Source organism: Epinephelus fuscoguttatus, linkage group LG3 (assembly GCF_011397635.1).
Source record: "Epinephelus fuscoguttatus linkage group LG3, E.fuscoguttatus.final_Chr_v1".
Lineage (NCBI taxonomy): Eukaryota > Metazoa > Chordata > Actinopteri > Perciformes > Serranidae > Epinephelus > Epinephelus fuscoguttatus.
Genome location: NC_064754.1, coordinates 15,199,245 through 15,223,002, shown reverse-complemented (window position 1 = coordinate 15,223,002; position 23,758 = coordinate 15,199,245). Strand labels below are relative to the sequence as shown.

Sequence of the window (23,758 nt, the reverse complement as noted above, 5' to 3'; positions counted from 1 at the left end):
AACTATGCTAGCACCAGTAGCTGTGCTTATACCGACACTTACAGAGCTAACAGTCGCTAACAATGCTAAAAGAGTTTGCGGCTTAAAATTACTCACTTGGGCGACCCTGAGGGAAGACCAGAGCAATGCTGTCGGGACAGGTTAACAAATGGAGATCACCACATGTGTGACACTGCTAGCTAATGTTAGCTTCCATCAGACCTGAGTGGTGTGCGGTGCAGTAAACTGTAGAGTAGCAAAATTAACCTATAGGCCGGCATGTGTAACCAGTCAAAAATGTTGGTTAACAGACGAACTGATGACATCCCTTAAAGAAACCAATTCCCACATCTGAGACGCTGCAACTCATAAATGTCATTTTTGCTTGATAAATGACAAAAGATCATTAAATCACATTGGCAATCACTTTCTGTCAATCCTTCCAGCACTGAAATAACAGATGCCAACAAATTGATTGCAACGGCATGTTCTTATACAGTAGTACCAACAAGCAAATGCTCACACAGCCCAAGACCAATTCCCCCAACATGAACATTCATAAATCCAGCACTCATAAATCTATCAGTGGCTGATACATTGGGATAGATGGTGACATCATCCCTCCTTTGTCAGCACAATGACCTGCTGGCCTTTACCCTTGACTCCAGCAATGCCGCAGCCCTGTGAAGCCTGATAAGATTGAGACAGAGTCCATTTATCCGTCAAGAGGAGGTAAGTGATGCTGCCATCATGTCTAATCTAATGAAACATAGATAACCAAGGTAACACATCCAGAGGCCTGGAATTTTTCATCAGAGACGTTAAGAGAAGGTTGGGTCTTTCATCTGCTGGTATACAGTGGTTCAGAAAACAGCTCTGGATATCATACTCATGTGGATAAGTTATGACATTAGGATTAAAAGCTTTTGAAGGGGAAATTACACTGAGTATACAATTTATTGGTACGCCTCCAGCAACTAATCTAAGACCCCAATCACACTGAGACATGTCATTAAAACCACATTGCCAGCAAAACCATTGTTTTCCTATGGTATGTCGGGCCTGGTGTGCACTCCTCTCTTGCACCCCATGTTGCTTTTTCTAGCAGTTTTCAAACACCATAAAAATTCTAATATTCTCAACTTCTCAGCGCAAGGTGTGGAGTCGCACCACTCCTAAATGTCCCACTTGGCTCAGGCAGCTGAATACATCAAGCAAGAGGTGGGCTTTGATGCAAGTAGATGTGGTAGTCTTAATCCTAGCCTGGAACATTGGCAAATGCAGACGAAAGGTTGATCTTAGTTGCATTTAATTACAATGAAGGTCACCCCATTATTCATATACTAATCTGCAAGCATATGTATGGAGTTGCCTGAGGAGCGGGAGCTAGGTGAATCTCTGGTGAGTATAATGTGCTCTACTACATAAATAGGTTAGGTCATTCGTAGCATTGTGGTTAGGGATGTCAAAGGTTAACCATTAATCAATTAACCACTGAAAGTATTTAGATGTTGAGCCACTTCCACCTTTGCCTCTGAGATATGATGCATGATGACAAGAGGCCTCAAAGAAAACTCAAATATCCAAGCATTCAAGCATTTAAACAAATGCTTTTATCTTTCTGGTGAGGACAGACTCAAACTTTTGTACAGGTGACTGGACATTGATGAGTGTCAGCCATTGAGAGCTTCACAGAAAATTGGTATTAGATTCCACAAGTGTAATAAATAACTTGGTAACTGGGGATTTTATTCTTGACTGGTGTTCATCAATACAACATCATGTTTTTTAATTAACACATGACATAGATTTGCCTTTTTCCCATCGTTGCTGCCAGATCACAGCAACGTAGACAAAAAAGCATTTATGGTTTACCATATATCTTATACTAAGCACTTCAAAGCTGTATACATTTAGCATGTACTCAACGTACAGCTAAAATAGCCATTATGAAGTGATTTGCAATAAAACAAGATGTTGTCACCCAGCCAAAGAATTCCAGCTAAGTGGCCCGGACACAGCGCAAATAGAAATCCACTTAGCATCAAGCCGCCGTGAACACAGAAACAATTGACTTTGCCTCTTGTATAGCATTCAGATTAAATAAATGTGTTTCCCCGGTGAGGTATTCCTGCTCCTTATTCCGGCAGGCTCCATCTTTCTGACTGATCTTATACTGTCACTCCAACCCTCTGTACCTGCCAAGAGCCTCCAGAGCAGAGCCGAGATGAATGAGGTCGAGTGAAAGACCCTGACGTTGACGTAAGAAGGGCAGCAGCTTGAAACAAAAAAGGGTTCCACAACAAAGCCGAGGGTTAAAAGGCCTTGTTGCTGCTGGAAGGGGCTCAGCTGCTGCTGGCAAGGAGCCACCCCAGTATGTTCGCTCCCATGCAAACACAGCTACTGGCATCCAGAAGCTGTGACTGTCACACTACACTGACAACTTGTTCTTAGCACGGTAGGGTGTCACCACAGCGATTAGTGTTGGCATTTATTGCTATGAAAATTTGCTCCCCGGGGTACCGCCGAGTCACAAGAATCACAAAAGTCAAAAACTGGCTTACTGCCACAGTCAGCAATGTTACCAAGTGTCTTTGTGACTTTTAGTGCTCATTAACAAAGCATCTTTTAAAGAAATTAGCGTACATTTCAGAAAACTGAAAGGGCACACATGGAAAAGTGAGCTAACTGGTGTCTGAAGTGACCTGACGTCACATGAATCTTCATCTTAGCTTTTAAAGCTTTGTGGAAAGGCCAGATTTGATTTCACTAGTATAAATACCCAAAATATCTTTATGCTGTTAGTGCATACCAGTCAACACTGATGGGAACATATCTAAATGACTGAGAGAGATATGCCTCAAGGGAACAGAGGGGCTGCCCCAGCACTTGTCAGAGCCTGTTTGTGTGTAACATTTGTGCAGCGTAGAGTGTGTACTATAAGCCTACAAATAAAAAATATTTTAAGACTGATACGAAAAAGTATACATAGTAGCTTGTGGCTTTATGGATGGCAGTGTCTAACATTTAGCGTTATCATCAGGTCCAAATTTTAATTTTTCCCAAATATTTGTTTTTGATTAAATACCTGCAAAACTAATGACTTTCGATCAGCCTCAGCTCTACTTTCAATTAGTGCTTATATGCAGCACAGTGGTGCAGTGGTTAGAATTGTGGGTGGTTTTGCATGTTCTCCCGGAGTTTTTGTCTGGGTACTCTGGTTTCCTCCCACAGTCCAAAAAAATGCAAGCGAGGTTCATTGGTGACTCTAAATTGGCCGTAGATGTAAATGTGAGTGTGAGTAGTTGTCTGTCTCTATGTGTCAGCCCTGTGATAGTCTGGTGACCTGTCCAGGGTGAACCCTGCCTCATGCCCAATGACAGCCAGATGACTTGGACATGAGTCAGACTCGTATCACAAATTCTAACACTTTACACTCAACTTCACAAAATCAAAAAAGAACTTGACCTGGACTTTACCACCAATGACTCGTGACCTCACTTGGCCTTGAGCCACTGGAGTTAGAAATACTGAATACCCTCCCCCACAAAAGTTGAAAATTATGTTATTCAACAAGTGTGAAACAAATCAGTTAGTTTCCTTATTCAACGTTCATGCTTTTCATTCCCATTTTTCCATTTTTTATTCAGAATTAAAGATACATTGCTTAACAGTTCAAAATAAATGATATCCCGTACAAAAAATATGCAGCGGTCAACAAAAACTAAATTACAGTGTGAAAAACGTGCAGGTCGAAAATTACAGACGGAGACGCAAAAACTTCATGTAAACAAAATAATTTCTCAGTTGTTAAAATGGCATTACAGTTGGTGAAGAGCACATTATGACTTCTTCGGACTCAAAACTCAAAGTTTAGGACTAGAGTGCAAACTTGACTTGCAAAACAATGACTTGGTAAACTTTGGTTCGAATATACCTTCTGCATATCTGTACTTCAATTTCTTGTCACTTATTGGCCAACATACACACTAGGGCCGTAACGGTACATGTATTTGTGTTGAACCGTTCGGTACGCAACTTTCGGTTCGGCACGACCCTGTACTGAATTATTGGGCGCAGGATATTATTTTATTTTATTTTGCTTTATTTTAATTCCGTTTTTGCGAGCCGAACCATTTAAAATATCTAGTTCCCCGACGGACATAATTGAGTGATGGACCGAGTCCTGTAAATCTCCGCTTTCACTTTGTGCAGCGCATTCTCGCATTTTGACAACATGGCAAGTGAGCCTGACGAACCTGAAGATCCACCCGCAAACCTTAAGTCCTCTGTTTGGGAACACTTTGGTTTCAGGGTAAAATACGAAGATGGAAATAAACAAGTGGACAAGACAAAAGCAGTGCGCTGACACTGCAGAACAGCGGTCGGGTATGTACTTGGAAACACGTCTAACATGCTAACGCATCTAAAGCGACACCACCCGAGTTTGAACGTTAACCGGCACGACTAGAAAAAGCAATCTGGTGCAAACCACGATATCGTCGTCGTTTAAAAAGAAAGACCGTTTCCCTGACCATCGCGGTAAAGAAATAACCAACGCCATTGGAGTTGAGTAAAATTGTTTAAGCTGCCCTTTAGATATAAGCATGTTTTGTTTACTGCACTTTAACAAAGTGGGAAAGCTCAGTAAGTTCCTAGTTAAACTGAATCTGAGCAGGCTTTAAAGCTGACCAGCTGCACTATACTTTTTATTTTAATTGAGTAAAACTGTTAAAGCAGAAATTTATATTTAGATTTTTCATTCAAAAAATGTGTTTAAAAAAACAGCAGGATTTTATTTTACACTTTTATATTTCTATTTTCATTCAAACAACATGAAAAAGCAGGATTTTATATATATTTGTTTCATTCAAAAATTGTGTAAAAAGAGTTAACTGCTGTGGTATGTTTTAATAAGGTTACCAATAAGTAAAAGATATTTAATAGTTGTCTATTTTTTTCATTACTGTACCGAAAAAAACGAACCATGACTTGTGTACCGAGGTACGTACCGAACTGAGATTTTTGTGTACCGTTACACCCCTAATACGCACCCATACAAAAACATCTGTACTAAACAAATATCAGCTGCTGCATGGTCAGGCTCTAGTGTACATGCACACATTAGTCATATTTCCATGTGGAACTTACTCCATTTTTTACTATGCTGTTGTGTTTGTGTGCTCTACAAACTCCTCCCATGAAGCCTCTGGGTCACTTTACACGACTCAAATCGCTGAGCTGAGGTATAAGATAGAAACCAGGCTGGAAGATGTGGCCTGAGTGAACTGATCCAAACCCCAGAAGCAGATGGGTATGTGATGGCAACCGCAGTGGAAAACACAACCAACAACCATCCATGGTCTGCCCATGCCCAAAATATCAAGCTTAAACCTAATGCCCCCCCGGTCCCCAAAATAGACTCTATTCACTCAACACTCCCAGTAAATTATAACAGTCTGAGCTGCTGCCTCTCACGATAAATGAAGCAGTAAACATCTTCTTATCTGTCCAGAAAATGAAATCTGAGTATTTCATTTTGCATATTACATCGTAGCTGGATTTTTTTTTCACCTTTTCATGAGGAAAGGGACACACTCACGCAACAACTAAAATAAGCTGACATAGATAGACTGACTCAGAGCTTGAGTACATTTAGTCGTGAGTGCTAAGTACAGACAAAATGCCCTCAATCAAGCATCTGTTGAACAATATTTAACACTTTACGTACATTTACATTTGAAGACACACTTTATATATCTAAAACTGTCTGCATCCACTCAAAGCTGCCAAAATTAGAAGTTATATTAGTTCACAAATGCATTAACTAACACTTATACCTGCTCACACCTACATTATGATGTGCTATAAACTATTTATTACTACTTATAAATGCTTAATAGGGGTAATGTGTTAGCAATAAAAACAAATGACTCTCCTACACCTCAGTTAAGAAGTAATCTGTCTGTCAATTATGTAATTCCATAAAATAACATGAAATGGAAGATGAGCCATTTTCACAGCAGCCACAGAAACAAATTCAGACATTTGCAAGCGTGAAAACAACATTAACAACAAGCCCCCGATTTATCCTCCATGTTTCTGTGGCGACATTAGAACCACAGAAATCAAGATAACAAAGTCCAACATTATCTTGTGATTGCTGCAAGACATTCTTGCACAGCAGGCATGTCTGGACCAATAAGGCATTGCAGCAATTTTCAACATGAAGGCTGAGATTTAGGCAAGGAGGCAACACCAAAACTCACGTGGAGAAGCGTGATCTGTTGATTTCTAACACTCAGCTTTTAATAACCACACCTCCGTTTGGAAACAGGAAGGTGTTCGAAAATAAAATGGGTATCGAGGGATTAGGGAACAATGAGGAGGCTGAGCCATAACTCACTGTAGATGACTGTAAAGGGCCTAACAAGAGTACGTTTGACCACATATACTACCGTTTAAGTGCTTCTTAAAAAAAAAAAAAAGGCAACTACATTAATGAACAACATCTGCTGTTCAAGAGACATTTGAAGGTCCAGTGTGTAGGATTAAGGGGAATTTATTGGAAGGAAAACGGATTATAACTAAACAAATACTCTTTCTTTAGTATATAACCACCAAAAATAAGAATGGTTATGTTTTCTTTACCTTTGAATGAACCGTTTATATCTACATAGGGAGCAGGTCTTTGTCCACAGAGATGGCCATTTTGCACCACCATGTATCTACAGTAGCCCAGAATGGACACACCAAACACTGCCTCTAGATAGGGCTACCGTAAAACTTCAATTAAAAGCCCAGTCCCAATTAACCGCCTAGTCCCTTTTACTAGCTTGGTGTGGCTACACATTTTGACAAATAAACGCCTGACACAATTAGAAGCCCGGCGTGGTTGCCAAGTAGTTCATTATTTTTAACAGTAGCTCATTTGATGTTTAAAAGCAGGTTGTTGGTTGCCTCAAATTATATGTCCATTCCTGGATTACCCTGCAAATTACTCATATTCCTTTAGTCTGTAAGGGTTTTTCAAGTTTTAAGTATTGCTTTAAAGTGACACTTACCTTTCTGGAAATTTTACACTGTTTTTTGTTTAGGTTAAAATGCTGTTAATAAGCTGACGGCACACTAAAATGTAAGTGAATTCCACGAGAGATAAAAACTCATAATTGTACCATTCTCAGGTGGTCCTCAGAAAACTCCGGCTAATCATTGCATTCTGGCCGAGCGTCCTGTCTGTCTTCCCTACATGGAGGCCTCCGACTTACATAACCACTCGCGTAACATCTCCCCCCCATGTGAAAGGAATTAAAGGCCTATCTCAAATAGGCCTGTTGATTTCAGTGATTAAGGAAATAATAGCTACTTGCATTTTCCCATTAGCCAGAAAAGCTTTTTTTTTTTTTTTTTTTTTTTTTACTTTAAACTGCTGTATTAAGTGTTTTTAGCGGTTTAAATCACCTGGTCCGTTTGTTTTGGAGGGGAAGAGACCTCAGCAGATAATTTAGCTCCCAATAAAAACTTCTGAACGTCTGGATCTTAAGTTATCAGAGAAGAAAAATGAGCTCACATTAGCAACCGCTAGGCTAACAGCCCATCTGCTATGCACCAAACAGCATCGGAGAAACACTGATTTGTTACATGAAACTGCTTTATTCAGTGTTTTTATGCTTTTAGTCACTTGGTCCGTTTATTTCGGAGAGGAAGAGACCGCTGCGGATAATTCAGCTCCCAGTAACAACTTCCTGAACGTCTGGATGTTAAGTTATCAGAGAGAAAAACTAAGCACACATTAGCAACTGCTAGGCTAACGGCCCATCTGCTACGTGCCAAAGAGCATCAGAGAAACACTGATTTGTTACATGAAATTGCTTTATTCATTGTTTTTACTGCTTTTAATCACCCTGGCCGTTTATTCTGGAGAGGAGACCTCTGCGAAAAATGCGGCTAAACCTCCTGAACAATGAAAACTGAAGGAATTCTAACCTGTAGAAGTTTCAGCTGGTTGCAATCTGCAATCCTCACTGCTATATGTCTCTATGTCCCCCCTAAATCTTACACACTGTTCCATTAATAAACCATATGTGACATTTAAAAGACATTGAATAATTCAGTGAAAAAACGTGTCTTGTCTCGATCAGACTAGTCAAGTTTTCCTCAGATTCCACAGCAGTCACATGCCAACACTCCATTCTGACATGTCAACTTTCTTTTCAAAGCAGTCTAAAAATTGATTCATAAACAGGGAAAACACAAAGGAGGGAGGAAAAACTAAACAATTCAAAGAAGGCTTTGGGGGCTTGAATGTCCCAGATAGCAAGAAAAGACCTTGTACGTCTGTTATTCCCACAGAGGAAGCGGGACTCGAAAACAAAAGTTTTATTCATGCTCAGAAGCAAAGAGAGAAACATGAATTCTTACGACAGAACAAATTATACCTCTGATTATTTCATCATGTTCTTATGAAATAGTTAGGAATATTCATGTCGAGTTTACAGCTTACTTTTTCCCATCTGACTGAAGAATCATTTCTCTAATGACATGATCATTAACAAAATCAGTGACCATAGTGTAGATAGAGAAAATAACTTACAGTTTCAGAGGAAAGCCAGGAGCCAGTCTCAGTTTTCAAGCGAAGAAAGCAAAAGAGCAGAGTGCTCCGAGGGGCAGAGAATGTGGGCCTAGCCACTAAATGCAGTGAACCCCGCCTAAACTACTATATTTAAATCCAACTATGAAACAGACACACATCATACGTTCAGACCATAAAAAGTGCAAATGTTCTGACTACAAAAAGTCAGGTTTGAAAAAAATCTCTTTGCATGGGAGTGGAGTCTTTCCACAGCCTAAATATACTCTAATACACTCAGTTATTCTTTCGGTTCAGCCAGAGAGGTTAACAAATGACAATAAAGCCTGACAAATTCTTCTAAGCTGTTTCGCAGCAAAGCCAACAAAAATGTCACAAGAGTGAAGTAAACTGTAGGACGATTCCATTCATAAGCGTTGGCAGGGGGTCTCTGGAAACCCCCCAAAGACGGGGTTTTTGTATTCGCTGCCAAAACAGTGCCCTTTATTAACCACACACCAGGCCAACGCCTCAGCTTTCCTTAACTGCGGTCACTTCCACTTTGAAATGGACCAATCACGCCGTCTGTGCCTTTGTGGTGGGCGCAGGAAGTGTTAGTCAGGGGGGTGCTGAGGAAAAGTGTCTATTCAGCAGCCACGTCCTGTGCACCTTTGATGGCGTCTGATACCATTTCTTTTTCACAAAAGAACAATCCCAAAGGGAATTTGTATCAGATCCCAGCAAAGGTAAAAGAAGGACAAGGTCATGTCCTCATGCAAACAACAACATTTATAATTACAAACACTGCTTTAAGGATGAATCCAATTAACTGCATTTTTAAGTGGGAGTCTGGCTATATGTGAAAGCATACAGACTTCCAAAGAGGCCCAGACTGTGCCAAGATAATATATTACATAATAATCTGTGCCACACAAAGACAAACTGCATCAGCAGAGGAACTGTAGTCACAACTACAAACTAAATACCAGGGATACTACAGGTATTAAGCATAGTGCCCGTCATAGCTGTTTTTTTGGTGCAAGTCCAAGTCAAGTTTAAGTTCAAGTGTCAAGTCTGTCAATGGAAGTCTCAGTACATGTCTCAGGTTCTTGCAAGCAAGTCTTTCATGTCTCTGAGTGAAGATTAAAATGACAGCATGTGAACACTGTGCTCACAAAGCTTTTGACAAAATTATTTCAGTGTACAGGCCTAGTAATTAAGTACATTAGGAATGCATGATATTGGATTTTTTGCGAATGTCTGATATGCCGATATGTTTGATTGTTAACAGATAACCAATACCGATATTTTTTCCTTACTTAACTTTAGTGATCATTGCATCTCTTTTGCAGTGAAATTAACATCATATTATGCAAACCTTTATCATGATGGCCAACAGTCAGTTGGAGACTTGAAGTACAATACTTTTCAATGTATGTAATATTCATTCATTGCACGACTTAAGCAATGGCATATTGGCCAGTTCTGATGACTAATTTAGTCATAGCCCGGTCCTTAAGTACAAACATCTCTGTATGTGATTGTCTACAGTCTATATGTTATACAGAAATGTATTTTGTTCACTCACAAAACAACCCTTTACATCGAATTTATATATATCAGACAGAATATGACAGCAGATACAATGATTGTAGTCTTCGCTTGAACGTTACCATGGCAACGAGTAAAAACAGTCTCAAGGGCTGTGTAGCAGCAGCTTGCACTCTCTGCCCTCGCAGATTTTACGTGATGACGGTGAACTTGTCACAGTACGTACAGCTCAGGGTGGACTTAGACTCTCAGTTTTAGGCGATTATAAATTAATGAAAATGTACTTAAGAACATTATATTCCATTTCTGCCAATATGTACGACAAAATCCTACATACTGGACCTTTAAGTTGAAGTATTTGTGTAAATATTTTTGTCTTATTAACCGGATCAAATATTTCTTATGAATCATCTTTGAGCGCTTTGGTAAAGAAAAGAATATCTTGTCATGCTAATCAGGCCAGTCTGATTCTAATAACTTTTTAGCCAATTTCCCTGACTATCTAGTAATCTCATAAAGAGAGCTGCGAGCAAGACAAGCCCGTCTCTTTTTCTTCCCATTTCTCTCTTCTCCCTCCTCCGTCTCTCAGTCTTCAGCACACACCAGACCACACTAAACGACACGACTCATCCAGTGATGTTAAGAGCGATCAGTTTAGGTCATTCTCCAAATCAAAACAAAACCAGAGCCAGCGCACGTGATGCCCACACATGCTCTGTCTCTCCACGGAGCATCACCATATCTGAGTGACGTCATCCTAAGTCAAGCTGTTGAAGAAGAACGCCAGAGAGCTGGAGGCCGTGTTCAAGCACATGTGAGTTTATCCTGAATGCAGACAGAACAGTGTAGGAGGCAAAAAGAACTGCCGTCATGCTTTTAGACTTCTGCAGGAGACAAATAAAACGTTCCGCAATTACAAACAACATCTGGCACTGAAAACATGAAAACAACCGACAGCATGTGTGTGAGGTCCTGGTAATAACAGCGCGAGAGCATCCGCCACTTTTGTCAACCACTCCTGTTGGTGTATGCAACACTGATACACACTGCTGTCAGTATCAGCGTCACAGAAGGGCTCTGCAAACCAAGCATCAAGAACACTGACTTTGCTAACAGACGTCAGCAAAGCCTCTAACTCTTCTCTGTTTCTCACACACGCAGCCCCTGAGCACTTCCAGCTAGCCGTCAAACTCCCCAAAACAATGGACGATCCAAAAAAAGCTCGCCTCATAAACCTCCTCGCACATCAGCCTCCCAGTTAGGGGTGAGCATCTGAAAACAGGGACCCTTTTCACCGAGATATCACTCTGTGTTTGATAGGCCAATAAATATTTGAGTGGGGAACAGCTCTCTGAAGAGATGTTTTATGGTGCCAAATAACAACATCGTCTTCCAGTCTGGGCCTTTGCGCGGCACAGGAGTCTCTAGAAAATGAAATGTTATGGGACTGGGACTTGTAGGGGAAACAGAAGCTTAAAGTAAACATGGCCGTGCCCAACCTCGCTCTCCCTTTTATCACCTCCTCCTGCAAACACGTACACACAGAAACCGTTCGCGGGAGGAGATTGTGTGTGTGATGATGTGTGTTTGCGACTCAGCAGTCCAGCTTTCCCTTCGGTCCAATGAGCACTTCCTTTGACAAAGCCCCGAGTCTCATTCCCCCTCGTCTCACAAGATAAGCATTTCCAGCTGGTTTCACAAACATTACAAATGAGATTCAATGGGTGCCACAGATTGTGTCGTTCTCTCGTTCTCTCTCCCTCCCTCCTTCTCTCCCTCGTTTTTTCTTCTCACAGTGACTAGCCTTGTCTCCTGAGACAGGGTAGCTAGGGAAACTAGGCCACAGACTGGCCCGCTGAGACAGAAGAGCCCAAAACACAGTGCAGCTCAGCTCAGCTCTGAGAAGCTCCTGTTACACTTTAACTGTACTTAGAGTGGCCTGGATACTCTTCAACAAGCCTTTCTATAGAGTTGGACAGATTTGGGAAGCTCATGTTACTCTACTTAACTACTCTGTGGAAGCAACTGCCGTGCATTAAGAGTCCAAGGTGCATTAAAAACATATTTCTGTACACGTCATCTACAGCGGATCATTAATTCACTGTCTCTAAGCACTAGAGGATTCTGCCTGTGAGTGTGTTTTGTCACATTAGCTTGCCAAGAACAATTATTTGTTTTTAGTATGTGTCTTTTTAAGGAATACTCTGACATCTCTCTGAGTGAGACGGAGCTAGAGATGCTAACTGGCATAAAAACAGTAGGTAGCCTGGCTCAGAAAAATCTTTCTTTTCAGAGGCAGACACTTTTAAGCCTAGTTCACATTACACGATTTGCACTGCGATTTTGACGTCGCAGAGGATCTTGAGAGCCACCTTGGGTTTGAGGTGAGTCGGCAGATAGTCTGCCACGAAGAGTCCTCATGTGTGAACAAGCCTACGAGCAAGTTGCCCCCTCGTCTGCGACTGGGACTGGATATCTGGCATGCTAGAAAACTGGAGAAGCCTGACACGACTGACAAAGAGCATCAGCCAATGAGAGGCGGGATACGTCCCACATCAGCACGCAGGAGGACGGAAGAAATGTGAGGAGGACAAGCCGTGACTTTGGGCTTGTTTTTTTGTAAAGTCGCTTACAAATATTGGTAGTCACGGGTTGCAGTTTTTTGGGCTTGTTTCTAAAGTGGAGTTGCTTACTTCGGCTTGCTCTCTAAATGCCATAGCCCTGGTTGCTTGTTTCTCTCCCAAGATCTGGCAAAACTGACAAGTCGGCAAGCAACAACAACCGTGGCGGCGTCCACAGGATCATGGAGAGCGCGTTGTGTTTGGACCCAGGCCCTGGAGCCAGATCTGATTCAACACTGAGAAGAATATCCATGCCTTTACAATGTGTTGTCTCCCAAGTTTAAAAACATAGTTTGGTAACATCACCGCATTATCTGGGGCTCTGTCAGCGAGGGGTCTGTGGAGAAATGTTGTGGGGTGCACACACAGGTCGTAACGCAGTTGGCAAGACTCCAGATGACAGAAACACACGTCGCCAGGTATGAACACTCAAAAGATTACGATAGTCTCCGTGACACATTTTGCGGGGTGAAAATCTTGTAACGTGAAATAGCCTTAAGCAGAACCAAGCTGTCAGTGGGTGGCCATCTGCCTTGACCAACTGGGATAAGAGAGAGTTGTATACAGTTATAATGATGATGGAAATATGACTAATAATAATAGGTAAAGTGAATAACATTGATCATCTTATTGCAATGCATATTCTGCTGGGAAACCCTGGGTCCTGGCATTCATGTTGATACCACTAGACATGCACCATGCAACCAAATACTGTTTCAGACCAAGTACACCAATTCATGGCAGCAGCACTCCCAAAAAGCAGTGGCCCCCCCCAGCAGGACAATGCACCATGTGACTCCGCAAACACTGCTCAGGAATGGCCAGAGGAATGTAACAAAGAGCTCAATGCATCAACCTGTCCTCCAAATTCACCAGATCCCAATCTGATCGAGCATTCATGGGATGTGCTGGTACCCCACCTCACAGCCCACAGGACCTAAAGGATCCGCAACCAACGCCCTGGTGCCAGACTCCAAAGGGCGCACCCCAGAGGTCCTGTAGCCAAGCCTCAACAGGTCAGAACCAAGTCTGATCCAAGGCGGCCCAACCCTGGATCCAACTTTGCTCTTACCTGTTGAGGCTTGGGTTCTGGCACGTCCCAGGGATTATTATCTGGGGAATTTGGAGGACAGGTTGATTCTTTGAGCGTTCTTCTGGTGATTCCTGAGCAGTTTTTGCATTGTGGCATGGTGCATTGTTTTGCTCCCACTGCCACTGGCGGGTGCCGTTGAGTACTTGATCTGTAACAGCGTTTGGGTGGGTGGTGTGTCAAGTGGCATCCACATGGATACCAGGACCCAAAGTTTCCCAGCAGAAGATTGCATTATAACAAGACGATCATTGTTATTCACTTCACCTGTCAGCGCTTTTAATACTAATTATATGTATATCATATAATCATCTCCATATTTAACACATAAACATGTATCAGGTATCAATCCTTTCATCGAACTCTCCACATAAATCGTATCGATTTATCAATCGTATTTCCCAAAATGTCAAACTATTCTTTCAATCATTACACAAAGAGAGGTTAATGGTATTTAATTGAAATTGTGTTTGTGGTGCTCACAGTACTGAAACGTGACATTTAAAAACTTGCATATCTGCATATTCCACTGAACACACTTTATCTTTTTTCAGAGCGACTATTACAAGTAGAAAGTAGTTCCAATGAAACTGTTGAGTCTGTGGATCATCAAGAGTATCCAAGATTATGCCTGGAAAGAGATGTATTATTATTTGTCATTACATACTTGTATACAAAGTGACTAACAAGAAGCATATAGCATGTATTAACATAGATGTTATTTTCTGTTTCTTGCCCAAGGACTACAGATGTAAGTTAGTGTATAGCCAGCTCTAGTACAACTAAGAAGCTGTGCATTGTCCCTGTCAAACAAACAAGTAAATAAATACACATTCAACCTTTATAGAAACAAGAGCTGCATAGCATCAAATATCATTGTTGGTGTCGTTGCTGTTGAAATTTTGGTGAACCTTTCATAGAACCACCAATTACATTTATACAAGGTTGGGTTAGAGTTGGGGGGGTTAGGGTTAAGGGTTAAGGTTGAGCGAGGATTAAGCAAGGTCGACACACCAACCAGGCTCAGCTGATATATTCCACTGAGTCAAAGCCAATCTGGGGCTCTCATACCAAACACTATGTTTAGTTTCATTTGAATCCCCGCCTGTATAAATTTTAATGGGAATATGCACCACTAAAGCACAATATAAGCTGAAGTGTCTTGAGGCACATTTTGCATCATTATCTCAGCTTGACGCCATGTCGACGTCGAGTTTTAAAACCATTATTATTTCAGTTTATATCATTCTTACATGGGGCGTAAATAAGTTTGTGTTTAATCAAATTAACACAAACTAATTGGCACACAGCAAACCTGGGGGGCAGGTAGTACTCCAGTATGGGAGTGCCGGTGGGTTTCAAGAGCTCCAGGCGAACTATAATTAAGCTGTCATGTGGAGTCTGCTGCGTGCACTGTACTTGATGGGTACTTGAAGGCAACAGAGTACATACACAATACCCAGGGAATGGGAGGAAGGGGGGTTGGGGTTGTCAGTCTGGGCCCAGAGCTCATTTTTGCCCCGCGGCTCAGTACAATGATGCTTCGACAGCTTCAGAGTTTAGGTTTAGGTTTCACTGAGGCCACCCCATGTTAAAAATATATACACTAATAGTCCAGTGCTGTGTTTAGAGTGGTGTTATCCACTAAGTCAAGTTCACAGATGCAGTTTTGTTCTGGATGAGAAAATCTTTGACATGTCTAAAATTCATATCGTACTTCCATGTCTTGTAAAGCAGCTACAGTACATCTGATAAAGGGGCACATATGGCGAGAGCTCTGTGAATTCCTCTTTTCAAAGCAGAATAAGTGTGCTAATTGCGTGCACATATCGTTAGACCCAAGGGTCCGCAGGGCTGAAATTGCATACGAGCAAGTCATTTATTATGACTTGTTTATGGGCTCAAAATAGGATCTGAACTGGGGCCATGAAGTGCACAGGCCCAACACAGCCTCTCACTTATAACAAGTGTGGAATTGATGAAGAGGGCCACGGGAGGGAAGGATCGGGGAGGTAATAATAATCACCGAGGCCTCTCCTGAGGTTTGTTTGGTCTGAAGTGTTGAAAATGAAGTGACCTACATTCTTTTAAAAAATGATTGACACAGATTTAAAATGAAAAAGGTACATTTGAACAGTTATTAGAGTTTACACTAACAGCTCCAGAAGCTACTAAATAGCTGTTTCCAAGGTCACTTACATCTCAAATTTTATCACAGAAAAGGAGTCCGTTGTGTGCATAGTATGAACATTCATAAGGTTCAATGGGGTAAAACTCCATCTGCTGATGAAGATCATGTGATATGATATGATGACACAACCAAATGGACCTCGTGGTGAGATTATTTTGTCAACTGGTCACCAGATAATTTAGAATTTTATCATTTCAGGGTCTGGTCATTTTATAAACAGACCATCTTGATTTTAGACACGAAACATAAATGAAAGATGATGCTTTTCCATTTTTATGGTAATATAAACAGTATACCACTATATAACACTTTATATTAAGGTAGACATATTCACCATTAACTAGGTGCTTAATAGCATACATAGCATATTGGCTCTTTATTAGTCACTATAGAGTGCTTATTAATGCCTTATTCTGCACAACTGTATTTTAGGCTGTTAACTAAAAGTTTTCCATCAATTACCTCCTAATTACTGCTCATTGATAGTAAGTGAGGAAGTTAAAGGTCCAGTGTGTATGATTTAGGGGGACATATCGGCAAAAATGGAATAAAGTATGTTTTCTTTAGTTTCTAATCACCTGAAAATAAGAATCATTGTGTTTTCCTTTGCTTAGAACTAGCGGGTTATATCTACATAGGGAGCAGGTCTTGTCTGTGGAGTTTGCCATGTTGCACTACCATGTTTTCACGTCAGCCACCGTAGTTAGCAGCCTCTTTCCGAGAGCTTCGGAAAAACCCATTGTTTTAATGTCAAACTGCTTCATTCACTGTTTTCACCAGTTTAAATCACCGGGTCCATTTGTTTTGGAGGGGAACAGACCTCTGCGGCTAATTTGACTCCCGGTTAAAAACCTCCCAAATAGTGAACACTGAAGGAATAGTAACCAGGAGAAGTTTCTGGTGGTTGGAATCTGCAGTCCTCACCACTAGATGCCACTAAATCCCCTTAAATCGTACACACTGGACCTTTAACATGTTTTGAGCAGTGGTAATACCACAAGAATAGTCATTCTCCTTTAAAAATACTTAATCAATATGATCTATTGTTACCTGACAAATAAACCTACGAGTGTTAATAGTGTCCAAAAAACTCATAATAATGAATTAAATTACATTTTATAGAGTGAATGCTCTCCATTTTAAAGTGAGGTTTTTTTTGCTCATAACTAAATCACTAATAGTTTGACACTTATTAACCTTCACATGCTCCCTGTTCTGAAGTTGACTCCTCTTCACACTCAATAAATCCATCATAGCACACAACTACTGCAATTCATAAACCCTGTTCTTAAGTGATAAGGCAGTACATTTTTGATGGATATGTTTGAAAATCTCTAAAGTGGTCCTTTCAATAGGAGATATTGATACTTGTGATGACTTTGTTCTTCTGCCGCTGCAGGGGAGTAGAACCCGCGCATCTCAATTGACCCAGTACAGGGTGTAATCACTTAGGAATGAGGAACATTGGAGAGAATTAATTTGGAGTTTTTTGGACACTACTTGTAGTTTTGTGTTCTGTTACATAAGAATAAACCATATTTGTTTAGTCTAATTTAAGGGAGAATGACTATTCTTGTGTCCACCTTGTAAGGCCCATACTGAGCAAATCATATCAAGATCCTAACTCATGTAAAACAAGTTCCCTACTAACTATCTATAAACAGTAATTAGGAGGTAATTGAAGGGAAACTCTCGGTTAATGGCCAAGTAATTGTAGAATATTGCCATGCTGAATAAGGCATTAATAAGTGCTTTATAATGCCAATGAAGAGCCAATATGTTGTTAATATGGATGCTAATAAGCACCTGGTAAAGGCTAAATATGTGTACCATAAGGAGCAGTGTGTAAGATTCAGGGAGATTTAGCAGCGTCTAGCAGTGAGGACTGCAGTTTGCAACCAGCTGAAACTGATAAGAATTCCTTGAGTGTTCATTGTTTAGGTTTTTACAAAGAGCCGAATTATCCGCAGAGGTCTCTTCCACTCGAAAACAAACAGACGAGGTGATTAAAAGCAATAGAAATACTGAACAAAGCAGTTTCACTTTAGAAATCACTGTTTCTTCAATGCTGTTTGGCAAGTCACAGACCGATCTCAAGCCCAGCTCCTGAGATGTGTGCTCACCTTTTTTCTCTGGTGACTTAATGTGTGCTCAGCTTATTTCTGATCTAGACATTCAGGAGGGTTCTACCATGAGCCAAATTATCTGCCGAGGTCTCTTCCTGCCCAAAACAAATGGCCCAGCTGACTTAAACCGGTAAAACACTGAATGAAGCAGTTTCACATTGCAAATCAGTGTTTCTCCGATGCTGTTTGGCATGTCGGAGACGGGCCAGCACCTGCTAATGTGTGCTCACCTTTTTCTCTGAAAACTTAAGATCTAGATGTTCAGGAGGTTTTTAGCAGGAGCCAAATTATCAACAGAAGTGTTTTCCTCTTCAAAACACACGCAGCACTGATTTAAACTGGTAAAGTCACAGGGGAAAAAAAGCAGTTTGACTTTGAAATAAAGTGGTTTTTTGACTCTGCTCCTCATGGAGGGGCTGCTAACTATGTCGGCCGATGCCTGTGAGGCTGAAACTTTGTCTATCTGGCTGCGGATGTTTGGTTTCCATCTTTAAACTCAACGGAAAAATACAGGTTAGCTGACATTGCTTGAATTAAATCATTTGGTTAGAATTATGAAATTCCTCAAGTCTGACGGCTTTATCCTGAAAACAACTTAATGTTTGTCGTTTCAAGGGCATCATTCATTTAATCTAACTCCAAGAGACGCTGCATCAGAGAGACTCGCTCAATGGCACCCGAGGATTACAGCACCTGGCATACTGACACAACAGCACTTTATCCTGTTAAAACAATACTCACAACTTTCAATGAAAAACCCAGTTGATTATCCTGATCTGAGGACCCTTATAGTTTAAAGGAATATGAATAAGTTACAGGGTAATCGAGGAATGGACTCATAATTTGAGGTTGCCAACAAGAAGAACTGCTTGGCGACCAGACCAGGTGTCTTATTGAGACAGACGTGTATTTGTCAAAATGTGTAGCCACACCGGGCTAGTGACAGGGACTGGGCATTTAATTGGGACTAGGCTTTTAATTTAAATTTCACGGTATTAACACCAGACTTTCACAGTTGTCACCTACAGTTGAGGAGATAATGAAACCTCTGATCGGAGTGGTCACTTTTATGCCTAATGCTCACATTGGGCTCTCTTTGATGGTGAATTAAATAGTGACAATAAACAAATTCCCATTTTTTGGGGGGGGGAGGGGGGGGGGGCACCTGAACTACCCAAATTCTGTCTATATGCACCACAGTTTTAACTCACACATCAGTGATTTGTCTGAAGACCAGCTCTGAAGATGTCATGATGATCTTGACATAAACATATAATAACCTGCATGACCAGGTGACAGAGCTGATGGTGCCCAGGCTGCTTGTGTGACAGTACACAGGTATGACAGCTGGCTTGTGATGATGAACTGTGTGTGTTGAGACACTATATGGAAGGTAAAGCTAACACTTGCTTTGTTTATTATTTATCATCTCCCCTGAACAGGAGTGTAGCAGTGAGCTTAGCTTAGCTGTGGTCTCCACATAACAGCTAGGCTACATTTAGTGGACTAAATGCAGCGTTTAGGTGTCACACAGAGACTGGGAACAGGCCAGACACACACACACACACAGCTGACACATCTGAACGGGACAAGGTAAGACATAAGGTGATATGGATGAAGATGAGGCAGACAGACAGACAGACAGACAGACAGACAGGCAACTCACGTAGTGTTTGGACGGATTGCGCCTCTTCTCCACGTCCACGACTTTCACGTCCAGCACAGTCCGAAACTGCATCTTGACCCTGCAAAGGCTATGCATTAAAAGCGACAGGCAGGCAGGCAGGCAGGCAGCTGCTGCGGCTCCAGATAAGCTATCTTGTATCACGGGAGGGAGATCACAACATTCATCGCTGTGTCATTTAACCATTCAGCGGTCCATTAAGAGATCAGCGCGCTCGCGGCCAATTTGGCAGCTCTGACTTCCCCTCCGTTAACGCAACCACCATCAATCTGAATAGAAACTTATCGATGAGCCCGTGCTGATCGCTCACACACACACATACACACACACACAGCAGAATATCCAAGCGATGTTCACGTTGCCTTCAGCCACACAGGCTGGCCGGTGGCGGGCGGCGCGGCGCGCTGATGAAGGCGGTCACCTTAAAATAGAAAAAAGAAAAGTGAAGAGTTCCTTTGTGTGTGCCGTGATGCCTACACAGGGGGCATCTGCATACCTGGAGGTAACAGGGGGGGCTGGATGATTGCAAGGGAGCCGGCAAATCCAGCGCCAACCGCCTCCTGTGTTACAGCAGGCGCAGTGAATTTAGGGAACAGAGTGGGATGGGCTTCACGCGCGTCCTCAGGGCTACTTGGAATAAAGCACAAGCACTGGAGCACAAAAAATATATTTGTCTGTGGCTTCCGAGACAAGAAACGTGCTGTTGTGCGACATGAATATGAAGCAGTGTTTGCAGAGAGGTGGTGTAACAATCATATATGTGCCTTACGCATAACTTTTCCTCCCAGCTCAGGAAAAACGTGCCATAATGTTACATAAATCTGGCACAATGTGTAGCCTACCAAACTGTGTGCTACCAGCTGAAATGTGCTCAATCTGCAGCCTGATAATGAGGCTCTGATCAGTTGGTTCACACTCTCCAGGATCTGAGTCATGAGCAGCTTTCTGGCCGGAGACACGAGCAACTGGAAATATGGATACAGATGTTGCACAGGCGACCAATCAGCGGCAGCCTGCTCTACATGAGAGAGCCAATTAACGACCAAACACTGCCCCCCTGTGCACGCAGATACACGAGCCTGCAAGACTGTAAAGAAGCCCCATTTAAAGGCTTCTCTTCCCTTTTATTTAGTTCATTAAATGAAAAGATGCATAGAGTAGGACCAAGACCAGATTATCTTTCAGTTCAATTATGGAAACCTACTTTATTTTAATGGCTTTCCTCTAACCATGAGCCCAAGGCTACAGCCGTCCAACTGGGCAACTGCCCCAAGACTCAGGGGGCCCTGAAAGCTCCAGCCTTACTGTGTTGCAACTGCTTTATTGTGGTGTAATTGAATATGCATAAGGGAATATGCAAGGCTGGATTACTAACTAGACAAAGTGGGCAACTGCCCCAGGACCCCGCATCCTCAGGGGCCCCAAAGAACCCAGAGTTTATTGTGAGGGAATTCATTTGTGGTTATTAATTCAATGGATTAATGTAACGTATAATAGAAAAGGCTTTCAGGGAAATAAAACATTTGGAATTAAAGGGATGCTACACAGATTTTGCACAAGGTTTAGTTTAGTCATGAGCGTTGCATGTAGAAACAGCATTATATTCCTCTGTAGCTCCACAGGGAGCTCTCTAAAGTCTGAGAAAATCCCATAGATTTTAATAATAACTAGATACCAGATGCCAAGATGGCAGCTTTCATTCCAGTGGAGCTGCTTGCCTGGCACATAAACCATAAGTTTTCTTGCTTCTGGGTTTACTTCCATGGTATGCAGCCCAGTGAATATGCCCAGTAGTGTTTCTCCTGCTGGCCCTGCTCGTGAGTTCCCTCTCACCTCATAGATAGACCTCATAGATTTAACATCATCATGATGTAATGGATTTTTAATTCGCTTTTCTCGGCTCGAGGAAACTTTTACAAATATAAAATCTCCTTGGCTCAAAAATTCAGAATAAAAAGATCCAATGTTGACATTGTTTGTAGTTCGAGTCCTGTCAGCAGTTTCACAATGGTGGCCTATGAGGAAAATGCTTTTTCGGTAGCAGCGTATTTTTCACTGCAATACCGCAAGTGGCCACTGGGAAAAATATGCTGCACGGCTGAGCTGCTTTCCTGGGGGCCTGGAAAATTCTCTTGACTTGGGTTTGGAGACTAGCGATGGGCGAAAATGAACAAACTAATTTTTTGTTCGACTCTTTATAGTGTCTGTATGTTTCTGGTTAGCCTGTCGAACACCCCACAGTTCACGGATCCTCAGCTTTTCCCACTCACTGTTACAGTAGGGTAGTGCTCATACTGTCTGCTGGGGTGAGTGAACGAGAAACAATCGAGTGCCCCAGGGTTGATGATTTCTGTAGCCGACATGGAAGTTAGCATCGCACTGGTTCCCTTATCAAAGGCTGATGGGATTTTTCCCATTGGATCTTGGATTATTGCGGAAAATAAGCTCCGTAGCAAACATATGATTCTTGCATGTTTTGTTCAGCAAGATAATATTCACAAATGAAAACCACTTTTATGATTATCGCGGCCTAAATACAATAACCAGAAGTAAACAGCTAACGTTAGCCTATAAGCCAACTACACTATTGTCGCATGATCTCATGTCACCACCTTAATAAGACTGTATAGCCGTGTTCAGCCCAGCGCAGTGTGGCAGTCTCATTTTGCTACTTGTTAAGACACATATAAGCTTTAAAGTTCACAAGTGAGGGATTTACTGACGTATTTTATGTCGTAGAGAACAAAACGTGAAAGTCTCTTAACCACTGACCTTATTTTAGGCATCTATCCAAAAATCCCATTGACTTTGAGACAAGGTAACCGTGAGCGGTAAAATGCTAACTCATTTATGGGTTTTAGGACTCATTCCTGGGGCACTCTATTGAATCAGACTCAATGTGAGACTTCTGCCAGTCAAGGGCAATGGTGCATTCATGTGCTCCTTAGATGGTTGTTCTTTCAACTTCAGTGTGTGTTAATGATCTTAAAATTGTAATGCGGAAACAACACAGACACTGCAAAGATGTGTTGTATGTTATTGCACAGAAGACTTAAAGAAACAGATCAGGTTAGCCATAAAATATGATCAGAAACTTATTTTTCTGATTGTTCCTATATCACTTGAATGCAGCACGTTTGCAGAGGTAACTGGGATGTCTGCCACTTGGCCCTCAAAGAATGACTGATTACTTGTCATCTTGGTGAGCCTACATAGCCTACCTACATACAAATGTGTTGCTTAATCAGTGCATTAAAATGAAAATCATATTTTTATTAATGTGAACTTAAACATAAACTGGACGGGCAGCACGGGCTGTAGAAAGTGTGTGTACTATAACAGTGTGTCATGCAGAAACTGACACCATATTTGCAAAAGGGCAATTACAATGTGCTTGTAACAGCTGATTTAATGATGGTAACAGAGATGGCAATGATGATATTATTTACCTATTTTTTCCCCCCACATTTGTCTTTTTCTGGTCTAGCCAGTCGAGTAGGGGGTGGATCAGTTTGATCAAGATAAAGTGGACATTGTTTAGGGTGGACAAGGGGACAGGAGGGATATGTTTGTGTACTGCTGCTTGTGGACTTCCATCCATCCATTTTCATCTGCTTATCCAGGGCTGGGTTACGGGGGCAGCAGGCCAAGTAAAGCACCCCAGACGTCCCTCTCCCCAGCAACGCTTTCCAGCTCCTCCTGGGGGACCCAAAGGCACTCTCAGGCCAGATGAGGCATGTAATCCCTCCAGTGTGCTCTGGAGCTGCCCTGGGGCCTCCTACCAGTGGGACATGCTGGGATCACCTCTAACAGGAGGCATCCTGATCAGATGCCTGAATCACCTCAACTGACCCCTTTCAACGTGAAGGAGCCTCCAGCCATAACTATAATCAATAACTAAACCATAACTAATCCAGCCATACACGAGCTTTATCTTTGTTGCATGG

At 41.8% G+C, this 23,758-nt stretch overlaps 1 protein-coding gene across 4 annotated transcripts in view; it reads right to left on the bottom strand.

Annotated features, from left to right (window-relative positions):
• Positions 1–20,370, bottom strand: part of sh3pxd2aa (SH3 and PX domains 2Aa) — a 148,289-nt gene extending 127,919 nt beyond the window's left edge. For all 4 annotated transcript variants that reach the window (XM_049567372.1, XM_049567380.1, XM_049567389.1 and 1 more), the window contains exon 1: positions 19,794–20,370. In XM_049567372.1, coding sequence (XP_049423329.1) covers positions 19,794–19,889 — 96 coding nt within the window. In that variant the 5' untranslated portion in view covers positions 19,890–20,370. The remainder of the gene's footprint in view (positions 1–19,793) is intronic.
• Between the last annotated feature and the right edge of the window lie 3,388 nt (positions 20,371–23,758).